Source organism: Miniopterus natalensis, chromosome 16 (assembly GCF_054644295.1).
Source record: "Miniopterus natalensis isolate mMinNat1 chromosome 16, mMinNat1.hap1, whole genome shotgun sequence".
Lineage (NCBI taxonomy): Eukaryota > Metazoa > Chordata > Mammalia > Chiroptera > Miniopteridae > Miniopterus > Miniopterus natalensis.
The window spans coordinates 43,420,826-43,442,039 of NC_142096.1; the positions used below are offsets into that span (position 1 = coordinate 43,420,826).

General features: G+C 61.0%; 1 protein-coding gene across 1 annotated transcript; it reads left to right on the top strand.

Moving 5' to 3' along the window:
* The first annotated feature begins 283 nt into the window (after positions 1 to 283).
* RHPN1 (rhophilin Rho GTPase binding protein 1) lies at positions 284 to 11,955 on the top strand. The gene is made up of 15 exons (XM_087825220.1): positions 284 to 364; positions 4,901 to 5,016; positions 6,061 to 6,189; positions 6,420 to 6,495; positions 7,125 to 7,202; positions 7,677 to 7,801; positions 7,906 to 8,072; positions 8,298 to 8,491; positions 8,867 to 9,023; positions 9,103 to 9,213; positions 9,637 to 9,831; positions 10,227 to 10,303; positions 10,492 to 10,638; positions 10,760 to 10,921; positions 11,313 to 11,955. The coding sequence occupies exons 1-15, from the start codon at positions 284 to 286 to the stop codon at positions 11,481 to 11,483; spliced, it is 1,986 nt and encodes a 661-aa protein (XP_087681346.1). The 3' UTR covers positions 11,484 to 11,955.
* Positions 11,956 to 21,214: the final 9,259 nt, after the last annotated feature.

Below are 21,214 nucleotides of genomic sequence, written 5' to 3' on the forward strand. Positions count from 1 at the left end.
TGCCAAGGGCGACCGCATTCCCCCGGGACTCCGCGGGTGGGTGGACACCGCCCCGACACGCGGAGCCACCTCCCTCGCTCTCTGGTTGGCAGAAGCTGCTGTCCGTCAGGACTGCCGCCGTCGCCGACTGGGCAGCGGAAAGTTTCGCTCGCTCCGCGGGGGGCGGCCCTCCCCTCCCCGGCCCGCCCCCGAGGGGAAAGGACCGCGCGCTCCCCCGGGGCGTCCGGGAGCGACTCGCGCGGGCCTCGGCTTCCAGGCAGGCCCGGCCCAGCGGCGAGCGGCGATGGTCCCCGAGGAGAGGCGAGACGGCCCGGGAGCCGGCGGGGAGAGCGCCCGGCGGCAGGCTGCGGGCGGCGTCCGCAAGGTGGGCGCACCGCGGGCGGGCGGGCGGGCGGGCGGGGGCGCCGCCGGAGCGCGCGGGCGCGAGACGGTGGAGCGCGTCGCTTCTCTGGTCCGAGCGCAAGGCAGCGCTCCCAGGTGGCCCGCTCCCACGCCTCGCTTGTCCCAAGAGGCAACCTGGGCGTACCGCTGGGGAAACTGAGGCCCGGTGGAGGGCCATAACCCACGGCGCTTGCCTGCGCTGGCTCCTCTCTTGCCTGCTCAGGGTCACGTGCGAGGAGGAAGCAGAGGGCCCCTCCCGCGCAGCACGGGAGCGGGAAGAGCCCAACTCCAGCTCACCGTTTTCTCGATGCTCTGGGTTCCCCTCCCTGGCAGGTGTTGGGCTCTGGTCTGTGACAGCCAGGGTCCTTGGCTGTGTTCTTGCGCCTCTCATTCCACCTTTCCTAAAACCTCCCTCTCCCCGGGGCTGTCTAGCTTTGCCCTGGGCGCCCAGCTCTGTATTTGTTGAAACTTTGAGCTGCTGGCGGCTAAAGGCTCCCAGCTACAGGGAATGGCTGGAGGATTTCACATCTGAGGAGTTTGTCCCTTCCTCATTTCCCTGCACATCCACCCCCTTGTGAAGTCCCTAACCCCAGGGCGCTGACTGTGGACCATTTCCAGGGGTACTGGGGAAGCTCCGGAAGGGCTGTGGGGGTGGAGGCCTGCGGAATCTGCCTGGGAAAAATGGGGCGCTGTGGCTGCCTCACTCTGCAGCCCAGAAATTGAGTGTCACCTGGGGGTCACCTTGAGGCTGCCCCAGTGTTCATGACAAGCATTGGGCATCCATGCCCCCAAGATCATTCACTCTTGAGCCACCAAGTAGAGATGGCACCTGCACCTGCAGTGGTCTTTGCCCCTTCCCTCTCCCATGTCAGACTGCACAGAGGACCTACCTCCTCTGCTCTATTCAGCTTTTGTGTGCCTGGGGCCCAGGCCTTCCAGAGAGGAGGAGGGGGGTGTCAGGTGGAACATGGGCTCCAGGTCACTGGCCACATGATGTTGACCAGACCCCTGGAGGGGCAGGCTCCTCCCTCCTCACCCCCCAAGAGATGCCAGGTGCTGTGGCAACTATGTTGGGGAGAACACTGGTCAGTGGTCCCCCAGCGTGGGCACTGGAGAGGCAGCAGGCCTTTCACCTGCCCTTTGTGAACTCACTTCCTTGCAGTGCAGCCAGGCCTTTAGAGAGCACATGTTGTTTTGGATGGAATGTTGGGGAGGTTGCTCACACAAGATGTTCCAGAGGGCTCAGTGGACAACACTTTCAGGCTCTCTGCCCAACTGCCACCCTGGGTAGGGTGCAGAAACTGTTTCCAGCCTTCTCTCTGGGATGACCCAGTAGTCAGAGTGTCCTATGTCCAGACAAGGCGACCCTGGGCTCGGAGCAGGTTGGTGGGGTGTAGACCGCAGCCCTGCTCGGCCCTGAGTGACACTGCATACCCTCACTCACTCCTCTGAACCACTTTTGCTCTGGTGGTTCTTGCTACCTGGAAAGTCTAACCTAATCCCTGTCTCCAGACTGAAGAGAGGCTGACCCCTATACTGGTTATAATACTCAGAATCAGTACAGGACTGGTTAGCCATTCCCGTGAAAGCCACACCTAGGTCAGGGTCCCTGTGGACAAATGTGGGTGGTGCCTCTGCCCCAAGAGTAGTGAGAGAGGGTGTCCAGGGGATACCCCCTTGGCCCTAGTATTGAGTGGGGGCTCACCACACCAGGTAAATGACCACTGAAGAGAAGCCCAGCCCAGTTAGGGGCTTCGGGGGTAGGGTCTGCCTGAGGGCATCTAAAGATGACCAGTGCCCAAGTGAACATCACAGAGGGCGTGGGGGGGGGGTATTACTCGGCTGTCCTGCGTGGCCTGATCTGTGGTCCATCTAGTATGTGTGTGGTTGCAACCACCATGTCCTGGCAGCAGTGCCCCTTGGGGGATGGCAGAGGTGGAGGGTGGGGGGGTGCTGAGTGTCCACCCTCCTGGAGAATCCAGTTCCTCTGTGTTCAGGTAAGATCAAGGGGGGGTGGGAGCCTGAGGCTGGAGGACATCAGCAGGCAGAACCAAGGGCTCTGAGAGGAGGAAGCTGGTCTGCCAGGCCTGAAGACCTCTCCCTGGGAACCAGCGGAGGTAGGGGGAGCCTGGGGAGGGCGTGGGGCCCTTGCTGTTTGTTCCTGATTTGTGCTGACATAACTGTCTTCCAACCTTTCCCGTTTAGCCACCGCCCATGCTGTTTCCTCTTGGGCTGTTGGGGGCCATGGGCCTTGGGCTTCCAGGCAGCCAGAGCCACCAGACCTGTCCTGTCAGGGCCATAGTATTGAGATTGTGAGGGGACTTCTCCATTCTCCACCCCTTTCCACCCCAGCTGGGTTCTGGATGGGTGAATGCTGATTACTTGGCATCTGTGCCTCTTCCCGCTGGCAAATTCCTTCACCATAGAGCCTAGTTTCACCCAGGCATGAGCAGGGTTTTTGGATCCATCCAGCAGTGGAAATCGGACTTCTGTTGCTCGCTCCCATACCTCCCACCCAGGTCACTCCAGCTGGCCTGGCCTGGCGAAAGCATTAGGGTCAAGGTCATGAGGGTGCTGCAGATCTCAGAGTGGGCCTGGCTCAAAAGCTGGGGTTCTCTGACTCCCAACATGCCTCGCCAAGAGCACTTGACACCAGAGACCAAATGAGCCGTGTTGTGAGGACAGCCCTGCTGAGTCCACAGCCGCTGCCCAGCACAAGACCACCCCCACCCCTGGCAGACAGCCATGGCTGCTCACCCAGAACACTGAGAACCTGCTGGAGGTTTACAATTGGACCTTCAGAAGGAGAGGGATGCAGCTGGGGCTCTGGCTGCCCCTCACTCCCTCCCCAGAGTCTCAGGCCTCCTCCTGCACAGAGGGGGCATGGGGGGGGGCTCTGTGGAGAAGAGGCACCAGCCAGCAGGAAGCCAAATACTCAGCCAGCAGAGTGGATGGAGGAGAGCCATGTTTCATCTTATTCCCTCCTGGGACCACCCTGAGACTAGCCCCCCCACCATCTACATATGACACAGTGGGGAGTCCTCTGCCACCACGGCTTTCTCCCAATGTTCATTGGGGGACACGTCCCCTCTCCCCAGTTATCTAAGGACCACTTGGCAGCCTTTTGTCCTTCAAGTCTCAGAAGAGTGCCTCCTACAAGAAGTCTTCCCTGATGACCTTTGTTGAGAATGCTAGAGTCTGGACACGTTGGGCTGTAAACCCAGGTGGCTGTGAGCCAGCAGCCTTCTTTATGGGAGGGTGTGAAGCCATTTTTAGGGAGCCCTCTTCAAGTGCTGGGGCAAGCTAGAGTCCCCAGGTCTGAAACTGCCTTGTGGGTGACAGTAGGGGGCATACCAAGGAAAATAAGCCACATCTTCAGATAATGTGGAAGAAAGTAGACACTGCAGGGAGGCTGAGCGAGGTCAACACTAAATGAATAAAACCTTCCTCCTGCCCATGCCACTGGGGCCGCGGCCTGTGCGGCACTTGGTCCTCACCTCTGTGCTCTGTGTTCAGGGGTGGAGTGAACACCCATATGGGCACTGGCAAGGTGATTCTGAGAAGTCCTTCCTGATTCCTGGGCTGGAAACTAACCAAAACAGGAGATCCCTAAATGGCTAGGAGGAGGCATGGTAGCCATGGCTGTCACCGGTAGGTCCCACTGGGGCACTGAAAGCCTTTCAGGGTTCCACTCCCCTTGCCTGCCACTGCAGAACCCTTTCTCCTTCCCTGGCTGGAGCTTCACCCATCTGCAGCATCACCACGGTGAGGAGTCCACACGTCACTGCTTTAAGCTTTCTCAAGGATCTTCACCTGGGGCCCCGAAACATGGGCAGCCTGGCATGATTGCCCACTTGCAGTGAGGAGCCGCAGCCAGGGCAGGCAGTGGGCAGTCGGAAGGCCTGGCTTGCTGCCTGTGAGCTGAGCAAGCCTGGTTCTGTGATTTGGGCATTTGCCAAAGGGTCCCACGAGTCATCAGCCAGCTGGAATGGAGTCCAGCAGCAGCAGCAGCATGGGCAGAGCACCACACAGGGGTGGACCCAAGAGCCAGCCTCCAACTACCTGCATGCACCCAGTCACTGCCCTCCCAGCACCTTTCTGGCCTAAGAGTGTGCTAGAATAATTGTGTGTGTGTGGGGGGGGGGGTGTTGTTGGGGCTTGGGAACAAAATTCCAAAGTGCAGAAGGATGCATGGTGAGCAGTTGGCCACCTTCTACCCAGGACTGACTGAGTGTCAAGGCTGGGCTGAGACCCAGAGCCCCATCGTACTGCTGCTGGGCCCCAGTCAGCCCAGCTTCTTCCTGGTGCCCAGTGCCAACTCTGTCCCATACCCACTGTGTCACCTGCCCACTGCCCTTCTTCCTGGCATCACCCTCTGAGCCCAGGCTCCATGCTCACCTACCCCAGCCAGGTGGGCCAGCTCACCCCCTTCCCTACAGGCAAGAGACCCCTCGCCCCGCCGCAGGGGCGCTGTGCAGTTGTGAGGGGCAGCTGGCCTGTGACCTGTGCCTCTCTGCAGGGCTCTGATACCCTGGTGCAGACCCAGCGCAGCCACCTGCAGAGCCGCAGGGCCCACATCCACCAGCAGATCAACAAGGAGCTGCGGATGCGGACAGGCGCTGAGAACCTCTACAGGTGAGCACTGGCCACCTGAGGCCCTCCACAGAGCAGTGCCTCCATCCCCAGAGGTGCCCTGCGAGCCAGGACCCACTGGGCAGTGAGGGCATGGTGGTGACCCAGGCAGTGCCTGCTCTTCCGGTCCGGCCTGGGAGAGGGACTCAGGAGCAGGTCATCGTGGCCAATGCAGACTCCTAGGAATTGGGGCTGGGCCTCCCACCAGGATCTGGTACAGCCATGCTGCTCAGCCAAGACCCTCACAGACAGCCCAGGCCCCCACCTTGACGGACCTCACTGGCAAGGGTCAGCTCAAGGCTAGCCAAGTTCCATGCTGGGCTGGAGCGGAGCTGGAGGGGATGTTCATGCCTATGTGCAATGTCTGATATGCCTGTGGTGACCAGTGGGGGCTTCTCAGGAGAGGCACTGTTTAGACTGAGCTCTGGCAAATGACCGGTGTCCTAAGGTTGGGGAACCGGGAAAGGCTCCTCTCCATTAGGGCATGTGAGCTGCATGTGTGCTCGGACCTCACACCTCCATGAGCCCGCTCTATGAGTGATGGCCTGAGCCACGGCCAGTGATTGCAGAGATAGCCAAAGGCTCCAGGATGGGGCTCTGCTGGGTCCAAAGGGCCCCTCCTTTAACTTGGCAGCCTGGCCTCTGTTCACCCAATCCTGCCCCAAGCGTGGCCTTCCTAGGGACCCACGGACCCTCTGCTGGGCACCCAAATGCAGGCACAGAGGGTCTAACCCATCCCTTCCTGGGAAGTGAGTTTGGAATATCTGCAGAGGTCATAGCCTGTGTCCGGGGGAGAGGGGCAGGGGGAGGGGAAGGAGGCTGTTTCCTGGAAGCCCTGGGCCAGAGTCAGGATATTCACACATGGACAGGAATTTGCATGAACCACAGGGGACTCGGGAAGGGGGAGGGCACCTCGCAGGCCCTGGACCCTACTGCTGCCCCCTGGAAGTGGGTGCTGGAGCTCAGGGTGGGTGAGGTTGTAGTATGGCCCAGGGGTGTGTGGCCCACCTACAGGGCTGGCTCTTCACTTCAGCCTGGCCTCCCTAGAGCCACCAGCAACACCCAAGTCAGAGAGACCGTGGCCCTGGAGCTGAGCTATGTCAACTCCAGCCTGCAGCTGCTGAAGGAGGAACTGGAGGAGCTCAACTGTGACGTGGACACGGACAGGCCCTGGAGGTGCATGTGTGTGTGTGTGTGCATGTGTACATGTGTTTGTGCGTGTGCATGTGTGGAAGGTGCATGATGCAGGACAGCACCTGTGTGGCATGTGTGGGGATGCAAGGATGTATCTCAGAGTCAGGGAGAGGTGTGTCGTGTGTAGCAGGAGTGATAAGGGGTGGACTCCATGGTCTCTGGGGACAGTAGGGTCCACTCTTAGAGTCTGGACTCAATGCTTTTGGTTCTAGTGAAGGTATCACTGTCCCCATGATCCCCCTGGGGCTGAAGGAGACCAAGGAGGTGGACTGGTCCACAGCCCTGAAGGTGAGTGTTGGCCTGTGAATCCTGGGGTCTGGGGGGATCTTGGAGGCTTCCTGGTCCAGCCATCTCATTGAACAGATGAGGAAACTGAGGCCCAGAGGGAGAAAGGTCTGACCTGGGGACGGCCAGCTTCCCTAGAATGTAGGGGATTCTGACTGGGTGGGCTTTGGAGAAGAGCCCACCTAGGATGGGTGTAGCAGAGCTTGTCATCCTGCTAGAAGCCCTAAGATAGCCACAAGTTCCCAACTCTTGCTCTGAGGGTCCCACTGGCTGGGGGCCGCACCCCACAGTCAGAGCCTGTGTTGTGAAAACCCACTGGCTCCTCATTGGGGCTCAGGAGCCAGGCTGTCCTGAGCCAGCTTGCCATTGCCCAGCAGGCCCTGTGCAAAGGTGCCTCAGTGTCCTCACCTGTGGCATATAGTACCTGCCACACAGGGATTAATGAAGGAATTCCAGTAGAAACAGCACCGAGTCTGGTCCCACACCTGTGGTGATGGGGGTTCCCGTGGCCAAAGGGGAGGACCCACGTCAGCCCTTCTCCAGGAGCTAGGGCCTCCCCTCACTCTGGGTCTTCCCCATGTTGGGCTGGGAGACTCCAGGGAAGGCCAGTGCCACCCCCATACCCCCATCAGGAGCTGATCTCTGGGCACTTTGGAGAGGATGGCACCTCCTATGAGGCGGAAATCAGGGAGCTGGCAGACCTTCGGCAGGTTGGTGGGCCCCACCCTGCCCCACCCCACCCCACAGGGACACCTGCCACACCCAGTGTACAGGTGAACTATTGGGAACAACAAAGTGGGGTTTATTTGTAGACGTTTACACCACAGGACTCTACCTTGGGGCAGCTCCAGGGACAGTGGGCACACAGGCACACTGTGGGTTTGAATGTGTGTCAACACACCCTGGCATGCAGATGGCTCTGTGTATGCCAGGCACTGTAGCCTTTTGGGAATGGCTGCTCCATGCCTGTCCCCTCCCTGTGCCCTCCAGTCTCCTGGGGCATATGCATGGCCCACGACCGCCCAGGAAGAACAGATGTGCCCTGGTGTGACCCTGTCCACTCTAGACCCTGGCTGCTCTCGTGGGACTATGATGTCCAAGGAGGTTCCCAGGGTGGTGTGCATGTGGTGGGATGGGCTGGGATGGGCCCAGATGGTGTGGCCCAGCCAACTCCTGCCCTGCAGGCTGTGCGGACCCCCAGCCGGAGTGAGTCAGGCCTGGAGCTGCTCATGGTCTACTACAACCAGCTCTGCCTCCTGGATGCACGCTTTGTCACCCCTGCCCGGAGCCTGGGACTGCTTTTCCACTGGTAGGGCTGAGCGGGGTGCCTAAGACCTCCCCTGCCTGCACCCCATTTCTGAATCTTTTGGGTTGTTGCATTGGAACTCCACCCAGCCTGACCCAACCCTGTAGGTATGACTCGCTCACAGGGGTCCCCGCCCAGCAGCGGGCCCTGGCGTTTGAAAAGGGCAGTGTGCTCTTCAACATCGGAGCCCTTCACACCCAGATCGGGGCTCGCCAGGACCGCTCCTGCCCTGAGGGCACCACCTGTGCAGTGGAGGCTTTTCAGAGGGCTGCTGGTGAGGACAGCCCCAACCCCACAGCCATGGGCAGGTGCATGTGTGTGCGTGTCCAGGTGCCAGCTGTTCTCTGGGGCCAGAACTGGGGGGGGGGGGGGGGGGGAGACAGCCCTCAGTGTGAGGGGCTAAGCCTACAGCCCCTATGTGAGTGCACAGGTGCTGTTGGAGCCAGGGCTGAGGGGTGTGGGGCAGCCATGCCAGGCCGCTGTGAGCACCCCTTCGCAGGCGCCTTCAGCCTCCTGAGAGAGAAGTTTTCCCATGCACCGAGCCCTGACATGAGCCCTGCCTCGCTCTCCATGCTGGAGCAGCTCATGACCGCCCAGGCCCAGGAGTGTGTCTTCGAGGGTCTCTCGCTACCAGCCCCCATGGCCTCTCATGACTGCTTGGCTCAGCTGCGCCTGGCTCAGGAGGCCGCCCAGGTGAGGACGGAGAGCCCTTGTCCCAAGGGAGACCTGTACAAGCATCTTGGGCCTTCAGTCTGGGCCTGGACAAGCTGCGGTGACTCAGTGGGCAGGAGGGCCTGTAATAAGTGCCTGGGCAATATGCAGCAGCTGTGTCTCCTACTGGTTCCCAAAGCCAGGTATTGTTCTGGTCTCTGGGGGGCTGGTCAGGACCCAAGGTCCTGAGTGTGAGGGGCTCTGGGACAGCACTAATCAGAGCAGGAACTGGGCAAGGGGCAGTGCTGCTGGGACTTTGGCCAAGGCCGGTAGAGTCTGGTCCCTAGGGTGGGGCCTGGTGGGGCTTGTCCTGGAGTCCTTTCAGAGGTCCCACTGTCCTGCCCTGTGCACTGGCAGGTGGCAGCCGAGTACCAGCTGGTGCACCGGGCCATGGTCCAGCCACCAGTCCGAGACTACATCCCCTTTACCTGGACCACCCTGGTGAACGTCAAGGCAGAGTACTTCCGCTCCTTGGCCCACTACCACGCAGCCACGGCCCTCTGTGATGACCCCTGTGAGTGCCCAGCCCCAAGAGCCTGTGTGCTGGCAGAGACCTCGACGCAGAGGGGCTCATACCCCTCTCTGACCCCCAGCAGCCAAGGCAGAGCTCCTGGCACTGGAGCAGGTCTTCCTCAGGTCCCCAGCTCCATCTGAGCCCTGGTACCCCACACTGCCGCAGGTGCCTGAGGAGCGCAGGAAGCTTGGTGAGGCAGCCACAGGAGGGTGCTGGGGCCCCCTGCCGGGGGGCTGAGTGGCCCACCCCACCCAACCATTCACAAAACGCCCCTCTGGGCACTCCTGGTGTCTCAAAGCTGGCGGGTGGGGTAGCCAACCTGCTTCCTGGATGCCCCCAGCCTGCTGGGTGACTCCGAGAGCAGGGGCCCCAGCAACTGCGGCAGCCTTCTTGGCAGGTGGAAGCACACCTAGGGGGCTTTCCCCCAGCCCAGCAGTTCACCCCTGGCAGCTCCTCATGGACTGGCTGTCAAGATGGATCCAGAAGCTGTCACCTGCCCTCTTCTTGTCACATCTGGGGCGGGGGAGTTGGGGTGCAACCTGGAAAGGCCAGATGGGCAACCTGGAAGGGCATGTGAAATGCGTGTGCTGGCCATATCCCATATCCCATACAGGCAAGGCCCACCTGAAGCGTGCCATCCTGGGGCAGGAGGAGGCGCTGCGGCTGCACGCTGTGTGCCGTGCCCTGCGCAGGGTAGACCTGCTGCAGGCTGTGCTTGTCCAGGCACTGCGGCGCTCGCTGGCCAAGTACTCAGAGCTGGATCTTGAGGACGACTTCTTCGAGGCTGCTGAGGCCCCTGAGATCCAGCGTGAGCAGCCTGGCCCCTTGGGATGGGTGTGTCCTGGACCTGAGGGTTGGGGGAACTGAAGCCCTGCAGCTGCTGGTTCAGATGCAGTCACCTTCCACAACCCACAGAACTGTGAGCTGAAGGAGCAAGGTATTTGGGGGACACCCACGCTGCAGCCCCCTTGTTCTGTGTCCCCCACTCTGCACCTGATTCATGCCCAGCACCTCCTGCACCACCAAGGCAGGAACCACCTGAGTCTCCTCCCATAGTGGGGTGCAGCCAGGCCGCGGATGTCCAAGAGGGACCAGTGTCACCCACTCTGCTGTGGCTGAGCCACATCCAGCTGTGTCCCAAGGGCTTGGAGGCCCATGAGCCTTGGACTTAACCATACCCTACCTTTTCCTTTGCCCTTTCAGCTAAGACGTACCAAAGAGCGGAGGTCAGGGCACCCAGCTTCTCCCGGGTGAAGGTGGCTGATATCTTCCACCGACTGGTGAGCACCCTTCCCATTTTCACTGCCCTGGGCAAGGCCCCCAGACAGGCCCACAGTGGTGATCCAGCCCTGCCTGGCACCTCATTGGTTTCTGTCCCAGGATGTAGAGATTGGGGTGGCAGTGTTACAGGCGGAGACTCCTCCAAGAGAGCTGCCTAGCCAGGCCTCTGACCTGTGATGCCCCTCAGGGGCCCCTGTCCGTGTTCTCAGCCAAGAACCACTGGCGGCTGATGGGTCCCGTCCAGGTGACCCGAGGGGAGGGTGGCTTTGGCTTCACGCTGCGGGGAGACTCGCCCGTCCTCATCGCTGCAGTTATTCCTGGGGGCCACGCTGCGGTAAGGGCCCAGCCCTTGGGCTAAGTGGAGGTGGCTTGTGTGGTGGAGGGAGACCAGACTGTGGCAGGGGAAGGGGGTATTTATGTCGGACTCCAGACTAGACTGTCCTGTTTCCCTGCAGGCAGCTGGCCTACAGGAGGGCGACTATATCGTGTCTGTGAATGGGCAGCCATGCCAGTGGTGGAAGCATGCGGAGGTGGTGGCCCAGCTGAAGGGTGTGGGTAATGAGGGCGTGAGCCTGCAGGTGGCGACCCTACTGCCCAGTGCTGAGCTGCCCAGCATGGTGAGCCCCTGGCCCTTGGGAGGGTGTCCCCACATCCTTGTCCCACCCAAACCTAGTCCTTCAGGCCCCAGACATCCACAGATGCTGCACGGGCTTTGGAAACGGGAGGCTGACGCACAGGCGCCCTCGTTGGGGTGGTCTCCACCCCTCCCAGGGCCTGTGAGTCCACACCCCCTGGAGGCTCCGGGCAAAGGTGCTGCCTCAGGAGCTCTGTCTCACGGCTTCCACCCACCCCAGCGTGGCACACCTGTGGGGACCCCACTGTTGGGCTGCCCTCACACAAACCCCCAACATGCCCTCAACACACCACCTGCCTCCTCCCATCACACGCACCAGACTGGCCACAGGTGGGCCAAGCCAGGCCTGTTGACCACTGCGTATCTCTTCCCAGCTGCAGGGGGACCACAGGCCAGCCCTGCGGGGGCTTCTGAGGAGTCAGAAGGACTGTGGCTGGGAGACGCCAGGGCCTGCCAGAGCCAGCCCCAGGCCCCTCCTTGGCTGGAGCTGCAAGGCCAAGAGGGGCAAGACTGGAGGGAAGCTGTCCCCAATCCCCAAGCCCTGAGCTGCCACCCTGGGTGTCCAGGGAGGCAGTGAAGGGTGGGCTCTCCACACAGATGGGCCCCAACATAGTCTTCAGCTGGCTGGGAGCGGGGACCCCCTTGTGTCCTCCCCCGACCCTGGAGGACCTTCAGGCCAGATTGCTGCCCAGCCTAGTGCCCAAGCTGCCCATTAAAGACAGTGTCAGATAAGGTGTGTCTGAGCCCAGTGTAGGGGCTGGCACTGCACCCACACGGAAAGTGTCACTGTCACTCTGAACACATAGTCCAAGGGCCAGGAGGCTGCGTCTGAACTGCCCTGGCCCAGGATGAGTAGGGAGTGTCTAGCTGCTTGTATCTGAGCCTGAAGGAGCCATTCCCCACGAGCTGGTGCAGGGTGGGACGGTGTGTCAGCAGTGCACCCCTGCAGCCCAGCTCCTCACCCTCCCTGCAGTGGGTTCCCAACATCCCTCAGCTGGCCTGTCTCCCTCCTCCTGGCCCCCAACATGCCATGCCCTGTCCACACACCCCCTCGGGGCTGGGTTCACCCCAGGTGAAGCTTCTACCTGGCCCACAGTGATCTGCCGGACAACCCTCCACCAGCCTGCCAGGCACCCATAGCCTGGACAAGGCTCAGCTCCCTCCCTGGCTTCCAGGTCTCCTTCTTGCCCCTCCCTTCAACCAAGGTGCTGTGCATGGCCTTCCCTCTGGGCAGGGTTCCAGTGAAGGTGCACTCCTACAATACCTATTACTGTCCCCCTTTGTGCATGGAACAGGGACCCCCCCCTTCATGTTCCCTCATCCTGACATGTCACACCCCCTTTTGTGTTGAGGGCCTAGATCTCATACCGGCCCCACTTGCTGCACAGTGTTCCCCTGCAACCCCTCCCAGCTGCCTTGCCCCCCCCCCCATCCTGGCCCCCGCTCTGCAGCCCTGCCTGGGCATCCAGGCTGCTTCCTCACTCGGAACCTGCCATGAGGCCATCTCATCCTCCTGGGCTCAGGGCCCACTGGTGAGCCTGCTCTCGCTCCCTCTGGCTCCATGTTCACTCTGCCCCTGTAGCACCAGCTGGGCTCCTCAGACTGTGAGCCCTCAGTGTCCCCAAGTTGCATATATGAGGGGGACTGCCCCAGGTCCTGAGGAGGATGGCTCAGATCCTGGGCCCAAAGGGAGGGGTGAGGCTCTGGCAGGATGGCTCAGTTGGTTGGAGCATTGTCCAGGACACCAAAAGATTGCCAGTTTGATTCCCAGACAGGGCATATACCTAGGTTGCAGGTTTGATTCCTTGGTGGGTGCATACGGGAAGTCAACTGATCCATGTTTGTTTCTCACATCTATGTTTCTCACTCTCCCTCTTCCTTCCTCTCTCTAAAAATGAATTTTAAAAAATCCTCAGGTGAGGATTAAAAGGGGGGGCAGAGAGGTGAGAAGGGCTGCTTCGGACAGGTGGGAGTGGCAGGCTGGGTGGAAGCCCGGTGGCGGGAGGGCTGGTCCACAAGTCTGGGCAGATAGGAGTTTGGGGCTGAGCGGATAGGCCACCAGGGGGCAGCCACTGCCCACTAAAGCTGCCGCAGGAGGCAAGATCTGCAGGGGTGGGTTTGGGGCGGACCCAAAGCCGACTAGAGAGCAAGGAGGGCTCCCCCTAGGCCAAGACCCCGCCCTCTCCCTCCTCCCACCTTCCAGGCATCCTCACTGTCTTCTTTGTGGAGTCCACAGACAGGACCAGCCTGTGGGACCTGGCCCCTGTGTCCACCACCTCTCTCCAGCCTTAGTGCTATTGTCAGGGTACTGAGTGGGGATTGGGATGGGCATGGGTGAGTGGGAGCCAGTGTGTGAGTGCAAGGGTGAGTGGGTATGGCCAGGGGTACAGGTGTGTTGCTCAAAACCCACCTGCCCCTCCTGGGAGAATACCCCTCTCAGCAGAACCAGTCAAAGTCACCTCAGCCCGTATTAATTTGATTAATAAAACTGTGCGTCAAGGAGGCCATTACCTGCTAATCAGGAATGACAGGGCTGGCAGGTCCTGTCCAGGAGACACAGTGACTTCCCCACCTCCTGCGGCCCCTCTGGACCCAAGAACACTTGGGCCTGCCACCTGCCTCTTGCTTGCACCAGGCTGTCAGGGAGGGGGCTCTTCCCAAAGACCATACCCCACCCCTCTCTAGACAGCTGGAGGTGCCCAACCTCCCAGGCCTCTCCCAGTCCCTCCGCTGCACCACATTCGGCCTCTCTCGTGACTGAATCCGCTTTGGGCGGACTGCTCCAGGAGGCTTAGGAGATGAGGTTAAGGGCATGTCTTTTGACCTGGCAGAACCCACAGCTTCACCCCAGCAGTCAGTCATGGCCTGCACCCCACCCCGAGTGCAGTGCTGCACTCCCTGAGGACCAGGACTTGGAGGAGAGCGCAGTGGCCTTGCGCTGGTACTGTGGGTGATCCTTGCCACGAACCTGTCTCAGCAAGCGGGGTTCAGGGTCGGGTCAGTGCCTGCCCTGTGTGTGCTGGGGGTGGGGGCCTCTCCAGCCTGGGCAAGGGGACAAAAGTCTTTTCCAAGTGGCAGTGGCTGCCTGGACTGGGGCCGACTCTTGGGTGTGCACGTGTGGATGTGCATGTGTGAAAAGGGGTGTGTGCCTGCTGAGCCTGTCTGCTGCACTCTGCTGTGTCAGGGAATCTGGTCTCTTCCCATGCATCTGTCCCCACACTGTAAGCTCCAACCCGATTCCTGCCCTCCCTGTGCTCTCTGCCCCTCCTTGGTTCCCGGCTGGCACCTCTCAACTTTCACCAGACACGGGTACACCTTACGTCTAGGGCTTAGCCCCCATTTTATGGCCCAGTCACATCACCGTTTGTCACTGTCACAGACTGGCCGTGGCCCACTGCATCAGCTCATCCAGAAGCTCCATGAACACCTGGGCGGATCCCGTGACCTGGCGGAGCGCCCCACACGCGTGCGGCCCGTGGAAGAGGCACCAAGGCACTTGCCTGGCCCTCCGGCGCCCGGTGCGGAGCAGGGCCCCTGGGCAGCCCCAGGGCTGGGCCTGCAGACGGCGGTCGGGGCCGTGCGCCCGCGCCCCGCGCCCCGCGCCCCGCGCCCCCGCAGGCGCGTCTGCTTGCAGAGCCGTGCCCTGGGCCGGGGGGTGGGGCGAGAGCGCGCGCGGGCCTCTTTGCTTTGCCAACAGAACACTGGAGGGGGAAAGGCAAACTCTGTTTCGCTGGGTCAGCAGTGAGCCAGGAGCAGAGATTAACTGAGGAGAGCGCACGGAAGTCGGAGACCTGGGCGGCAGCGGCGGGCGGGGCGCGGGGGCGCGGCGCGGGGGTGGGGGGGTGGGGGGGTGGGGGAGGCCTTCCGCGGGCGGGACCTTCCCGGCCCCCCGCCCCCGCCCAACGCACTCTCCCCCGAGCTCCCGCCTACCCACCCCTGGCCCTGCATCCCCTCCCCCGAGGCCCAGCGGCCTCAGTCCACGCTCCAGGCCCCTAGACGTCAGTCCGTGGGCTGAACTCGCAGGAAATGGCACTGGGGACCCACAGCCAGTCTGAGGGGATGAGACGCCCCAAAGCTGCACAGCTCCCTGAGGGCCAGCCAGGGTGATCCCCTGGGCCAGGGGATCCCGAGGGGAGGTTCATGGGAGGTGGTTCTCCACGGTGCCGAGGAGGGCGGTAGGAGGCCCTGCCCCAGGGGCCAGTCAGCCAGGACAAGGCTGGAGAGCTGGACAAGGCGGACCCGTACTTCTCAGAAATGTCAAGGTCATCCAGAACAAGGAAAGTCTAAGAAACCGTAACATCAGAAAGCCTAAGGAAACATGATGACTTAAATGTAATGTTTTATCCTAAATGGGATTCTGAAACAAAAGAACATTAGGTAAAAACTAAGGCAATCTGAATAAATGATGGACTTTATTTAGTTAACTTCTAAAAAATAAAATATATTTTAAAAGACTCCAAGTTTATGGTAACTTGTTAGAACAGCCGCAGGAAACCAATACACCAACCTCACACAAATCCTGTGTGTCTGCACCTCAGTTTGTCCTTCTGTAGGATGGGCATAATCGGGGTTGGATTAGAGTGATAGGCTCAGCCCAGGCTGCCGGAGAAAAAGAACCCCACATTGGGAAGGCTGCCCCTCCCCCTAATTCTGAGGAGCATGGCTGGGCCACCCTGAGTCACAGTGGCCTGAACACCTGTATTTCAGGGCTGTCTAGCTGGAGGCTGACTGCCCCCACCTGCCCCAATGCCCCACCTGCCCCACCCCCTATCCCAGAGCCTCCAGCGGCATCATCCAGGGAACTGCTTGTGTGTCTGGGGCTGGAGGGGGGACAGTCTAGAGACCCCAAGAAAAGGCTGGGAGAAGAATCTCAAGGAGAAATGCCCAGAATAGGACAGTAGGGCAATGTCCCAAAGAGCAAAGGCTGGAGCTGCTGGGGCAGGAGAGAAGCTGGGAGGAGGGGGCAGAGAAAGTGGTCAGCTCTGTGTTCCCACCTCCAGGCCCCCGGAGCTAGCCCTTCTGAGAGTTGGGGGCTAGAGCTGCAGGCCAGGTGAATGAAGGGGCCTGAGGTCTCTGGAGGATGGAGGTGGGTGTGGGGCCCAAGAGGGTCAGGGCCCTGCTGCTCAGGTAGCTGGGGGCCAGGGTGCAGGTAGGCCCTTCCCAGGCCCGAGGGGCCCCTCACCTGGTGGAAGGAGGCTGGGCCAGAGGCCTGGGCAGCTGGCAGTGGAGATCAGCCCCTCTGGGGTCAGGGGGAAAGCCAGGCAGGCCACTCTGCTGGGAGTGGGGTCTCCCTGCCTCAGTTTCTTCTGTCTCCAGCTGTCTCTGCCCAGTGTTGTGTCCTCAGGGGTCCTGGCGGTGAGGCCCACCCTAGGAGAGGGCCATGCACAATGCAGTGTTTACCTGGGGAGGACTGCCAGTCCCCCAGGCTCCTGCCTCCCCCCCCCCCCCCCGATGGATGGGTGAGCCAGACGTGCATTAAGGCCAGAGTGACTTATCGAGCTGTCAGGGGGAGCGTTTTAAGACAGAATTATAGGGGAGAGGAAAAAGATTTTTACCAAATTAATGAAAAATCAATCTGGCTTCAAAAATCCATTAGCCTTCATAATGTGCTGGTTACAGGCGGAGCAGCGGATCCATAGCTGCTGTTAAATACCCACCCCTCCCTCTGCCATTCATTACCCCTCCATGTTTACTTTTGAGACTGACACCTGCTACCCCGCCCCCAGCATCCAGCCTCCTGAGCCCAGACCCTCTGAGATCCCAGCCCTGCACCACTGTCTGGCTGAGTCCGCCATTGGCTCCCCCAACACACAGACCAGGGGCCCCTGTAGGCTGGGTGAGGTGGTGGTGTGGTGAAGCTGGTGTTGACAGATAGGGACATGCTGATGGTGGTGTGCAGGCAGTGGTGTCTGTGGCCACAAGGGCAGAGAGGCTGACTGTGGTGTTGGCTACAGTGATGTTGGTGGCTGGGGGTCGGTGTTGATGACATTGCTGGCTGTGGGGAGAGGGTGGGTCTGTGTGGGTGACAAGGGAGGCTGATACAGTAGCTGTGGTGACAGCCTGTGGCATACCTATCCCTCCCTCCCACCAAACGGGTGGCACTTGGGCTGCAGGGCCCTGGGGAGGTCTGAGTGGAGGCCCTTCCCTGTCCCACTGTCCCACATCACACAGCAGGCAGGAGGCCTGGGGTTCTGTCAGGCACTGGCCCAGGGCGCTCCCTACCCCTAAGAGGCAGAGGCCAGGCCTGGGGGAGTGGCTGGCTGCGATGATCTGTGCCGAGGAGGGGCCTGCATCTTGGGGAAGGAAGGTGGTTGGATTTTTATCAAATTGGCAAGTCTCTCTTTTCCTCCCCCCTCTCCTGGAATCCTGCCTTAAAACTCTGCTGCCCTGGCAGCTGCACTGTCAGCAGCCCCTCTCCCTCTGACCCCTCTTGGGGAGATGAGGCTAGCACCCCTCCTGTCACCCCCACATCCAGCTCCCAGAGAGGCATCTTCTGGCCTGGACTCTAGCTGGACAGCGGCTCTGGCAGCCCCCTCTCCTGGGTCCATTCCTCCCCCTGGCCCCACTGCACCCCTGTGCCCCCACCCCACCGTACAGTCCTTTACAAGTGGGTTCTTTCCTGAAACTGTCATTCCCAAAGTTGCCACCTTCCTGAGTTCTCTTGGGTGTCTTCTCACCTCATTCATTCGTCCATTCATTCATTCATTGCACTTTTCCAGAGCCTCTCCTGGGGTCCTGCCCTGTGGGGTGCTGGCTGCCCAGACAGATGAAGCTCAATCCCCAACCCTGCCCCCTAGGAATGGATGGGCTGCCGGGGGTTAGCAGGAAAGAGGCAGGTCCCATAGCGGGGGGGAGTGGGGGGAGCCCAGGACTGGGGCAGGAGGCTGGGCTGGGGGCAAAGCCCAGGGGTGGTTTGGGGCAGGTGCCATAGGGGCACCGGAGATGTGGGTAGAGGATGGTGCTTGGAGTCCCAGGTCTTGGCTGGGGGAGGGCGGGCAGGGCAGAGCCCAGGGGGGGCTAGGGAAGTGGAGGAGCCTGCAGGCCCTGGACCCCCACCTCACCCACCCACTGGGGCTTGCTGCAGGAGGCAGCCCATGGGGAGCCACAGCCCAGAGGGGTGACTTTGCCGTAGGCCATGAGCACAGGGGATATATACAACATTAGCTTCCCAGCCGGCAGGACAGTCCACTCAGGAGGCTCAGGGCATGGCTCCAGCTACCCACCCCTCACCCAGCCCTGTTGGAGCCAGACAGTGGCAGCTGCGGCGGGCTGTGGTCTTGTGGATCAAATCCCAATTCATTAGTGGTACAGGTTGGGGCAGGAGGGTGGATGTCGGCAGGGGACTGAGGCCCGTCTGCGGTTTCCCGGTGGCCTGGCTGCCTGGCTCCAGAGGCTCCCAGATCCTACTAAGCCAACCTGCTTCCAGTAATCAACCTGCTGGGCGGCATGTGCCAACCGTCAATCATCAGGCAGGCAGAGGCCGTGGGTGGTAACGGGCAGGGCAGGGTAACCTGTCTGGTCCTGCCTCTGAGGGATGCCCAGGGAGGGTGGGGACCCAAGTCACAGCACAGCCCTTTCCTGGGACCTCTGCTGCTCCCCAAACTCACTGGTGTGCCTCGGGTTCCCTGCTCCCTGCTTCTCCCCTCCTGGCCTATGTTCTAGGAGAACCTCTCCTCCCTGCAGCCCTGTCTCATGGTGTAAGGTCTTCCTCCCTCTGTTATTGGGTACTCTCCTGTCATGGTCTCCTTTGGGGGCACCTGTCTCTTCTCAGTGTCTGTACCTTCCCACACCCTCAGAATGGTTTTGCAGCCTGCCCACTAGGGTGCAGAGGTCACAACCCCGTACTACCTTGCCTGAGGTGAGGGTCCCCCTACCTAGCAGGAACAGTGTGCTAAGGGTGTCCTGGGGCCGCTGCCAGGCTGGGGGGCTGGCCCCCTGCAGCCAGAGGAACTTGGACTCCCCCGTGCAGGCCAGGCCAGTGTCTGTCAGATTAATGCCAGGCACATCCTGAGCCCCAGCAGATCTGCTGACCCAGGCTGCCTGCCCCATAGCCTCCTTCCTTGTCAATAGTAGATTATCAGGGACTGTGTGGTCCGCAGCCCCCTGGGGAGCCTGGCAGGATGGTGAAGCAGTCCTGCAGCCACACTGGGGGGCATCCCCGAGAGCCAGGTGCCTGCTCCCAGCTGGCGGCTCACAGCCTCTCCACCCAACCCAGCTCCCCAGTGGCCTCCAAGGCCCAGCAGGGTGGGCCTCCCCCAGGTCTCACTCCCAGGACTCCTGCATGGCCTTTGGAACAGTGACCTCCAACCTCTAAGGCATTGCCTGTCAATGCAAAGGCCTCAGAGTCAGACCTGGGCCCTGGGAGGAGCTCCTGTCTGGAGAACTTTCCCATAGGTGGGGCCACCCCAGTTAGTGGGACCAGGGAGAGTGAGCTCCCACCACAGGCATGTCCACTAAGAGGCCAGGGCCCTGCCTGGTCAGAAGGCCGCCACCCACTGTCCCCAAGAAAAGGGAATGGAGCTCCCCACCCAGCTGCCCTCACCTCCCCCACTGCCACGAGTGGGGCTTCCTGCTCATGTCCCTGAGGTTAGCCAGCCTGTGGTCAAGGCTGGCTCAAGGCAGGAGCTGGCTGGTGCTGCCCTGGCGACAGTGGGGCTGCGGCCAGCACTCTTGATTGAGCCTGGAGGCCTCCCTCCAAGGGCCAGTGATAAGTGGGTCATAGCCAGGGCAGTGGGGCAGTAAGGCATGGACCGTGGGGGGTGGGCAACCTCAGTTAGTACCAGCCTCAGGGCCCCTGCCACCATCCCCTCTGGTCCTCAGTGCTCTCCCTCCCTGAAGTTTCTCATGCTCTGGTTCTCCTGTGCTGGGCTCCTGTGGACCTAGCAACCCCACTCCTGCCCCCTGCCTTGCCCCTCCTCCTGCCTGACTTACTACCCAGGAGGCGTCTCCAGCACAAGAGTCTGGGGGGAGTGGTCTGTTGGAGAAGCCCCAAGGCCTGCTCACAGCTGACCTTTAAGTTCTGCCCAGCCACAGCCCAGGCCACTCAAAAGCAGACACGTGGGGGGGGGGGGTGAGCCGGGGCTCCTGTGCTCCCTCGTGTAGTGTCTGGGTTTGTGTGGCTCATAACCCACGTGATAGCTAGTTCAGCAGACCAGGTAACGCTTCACAAATAAGATAACAAGTCAACACTCTTGGGACTGGTTTACTGACTCCACTGGGGACCCTTGGTCTCTGCTCAAGGGGGAGCCTGGACCCCCAGGTGCCTATTCAAAAAGCCCCCCACTCCAGTGGGCTGGGTGTGTGGGGGCAGATAGGGGGGCTATGCAGTGACAAGTATGGCCTCCGGTGTGTGGCACACAGGCACCAGATGGACTCACCCCAAGGGGAGACACAGTTTTGCCTGGGAAGGGACACCAGCAAAAGTTTTGAAGAAAGACTAGGAGTTCTCAAGGCTAACTGGAGAGGCTTGAAACAACCTGGTGCAGGAAGGGGGAGGGTAGAGAACGAAGGGTCCGTTCATGGGGACCCAAAGAAGAGGGTCCATCAGGGCCAGGGCAGCAGAATGTTGCTTGGCCACCGTAGGGGTTGTGGGTTGGAGGGGCAGCTGGGGGTGTCCTAGAACCCTGACACAGGCACTCAGGTCTGTGGGGCTGGTCTTGGGCTTCTGTTTTAGTGCCCAGAGATGTTCAGAAACCTGTCCAGGGTAACACAGCACTTGGGCAGGGCTTGGTGGACTAGACACTCACCTGGGCCCCTTCAGGGCACTTTGTTGGGGTTTGACTGGGAGCGCCCAAAGGCAGACCCAGCCTCCACCACCACGTCCCCTGCATGGATGACACCCCTCCATGTGTGCAGCATGACCCTGTGCTCTCTGCCCTGGAGGGAGGCTATGGAAGGGCTAAGATTCACCCATTATTAGGACCAGTGTTCATGAATATTCTTAAAGAGGAAGATCAATCGATTGTCCCGGACTGTGGCCATCTTTCTAACTGGAAGGACAAGCCGTTTTATTCACCTTGGAAGAGCCGCAGAGCGGACCAAGGGCCAGTGAGCTGCCCTCCAGGCCTGCAGCTGGCAGCTGCCACCCGGCCTCCGAGGGCCGCCTTCCACCTGCCCAGGCACCACTTGCACTGCAGGTCAGCATCCCCTCCTGCCTTGCGCCCTGTTCTGAAGGGGCTACCCCCCCCCCAACAGGGGTGGCTAGACTGGGAGAGTGGCCCTGACAGTCAGTCTCAAATACCTCTGCCAAGGTCCCTGCCCCCAGCCTGAAGACCCC

Excerpts from the sequence above, each read along its gene's own strand:
- RHPN1 (XM_087825220.1), top strand. The coding sequence starts at position 284 with ATGGTCCCCGAGGAGAGGCGAGACGGCCCGGGAGCCGGCGGGGAGAGC. Across the intron at positions 6,496-7,124 it reads ACTGGTCCACAGCCCTGAAG|GAGCTGATCTCTGGGCACTT; the intron begins GTGAGTGTTGGC and ends TACCCCCATCAG. Across the intron at positions 10,639-10,759 it reads TTCCTGGGGGCCACGCTGCG|GCAGCTGGCCTACAGGAGGG; the intron begins GTAAGGGCCCAG and ends GTTTCCCTGCAG.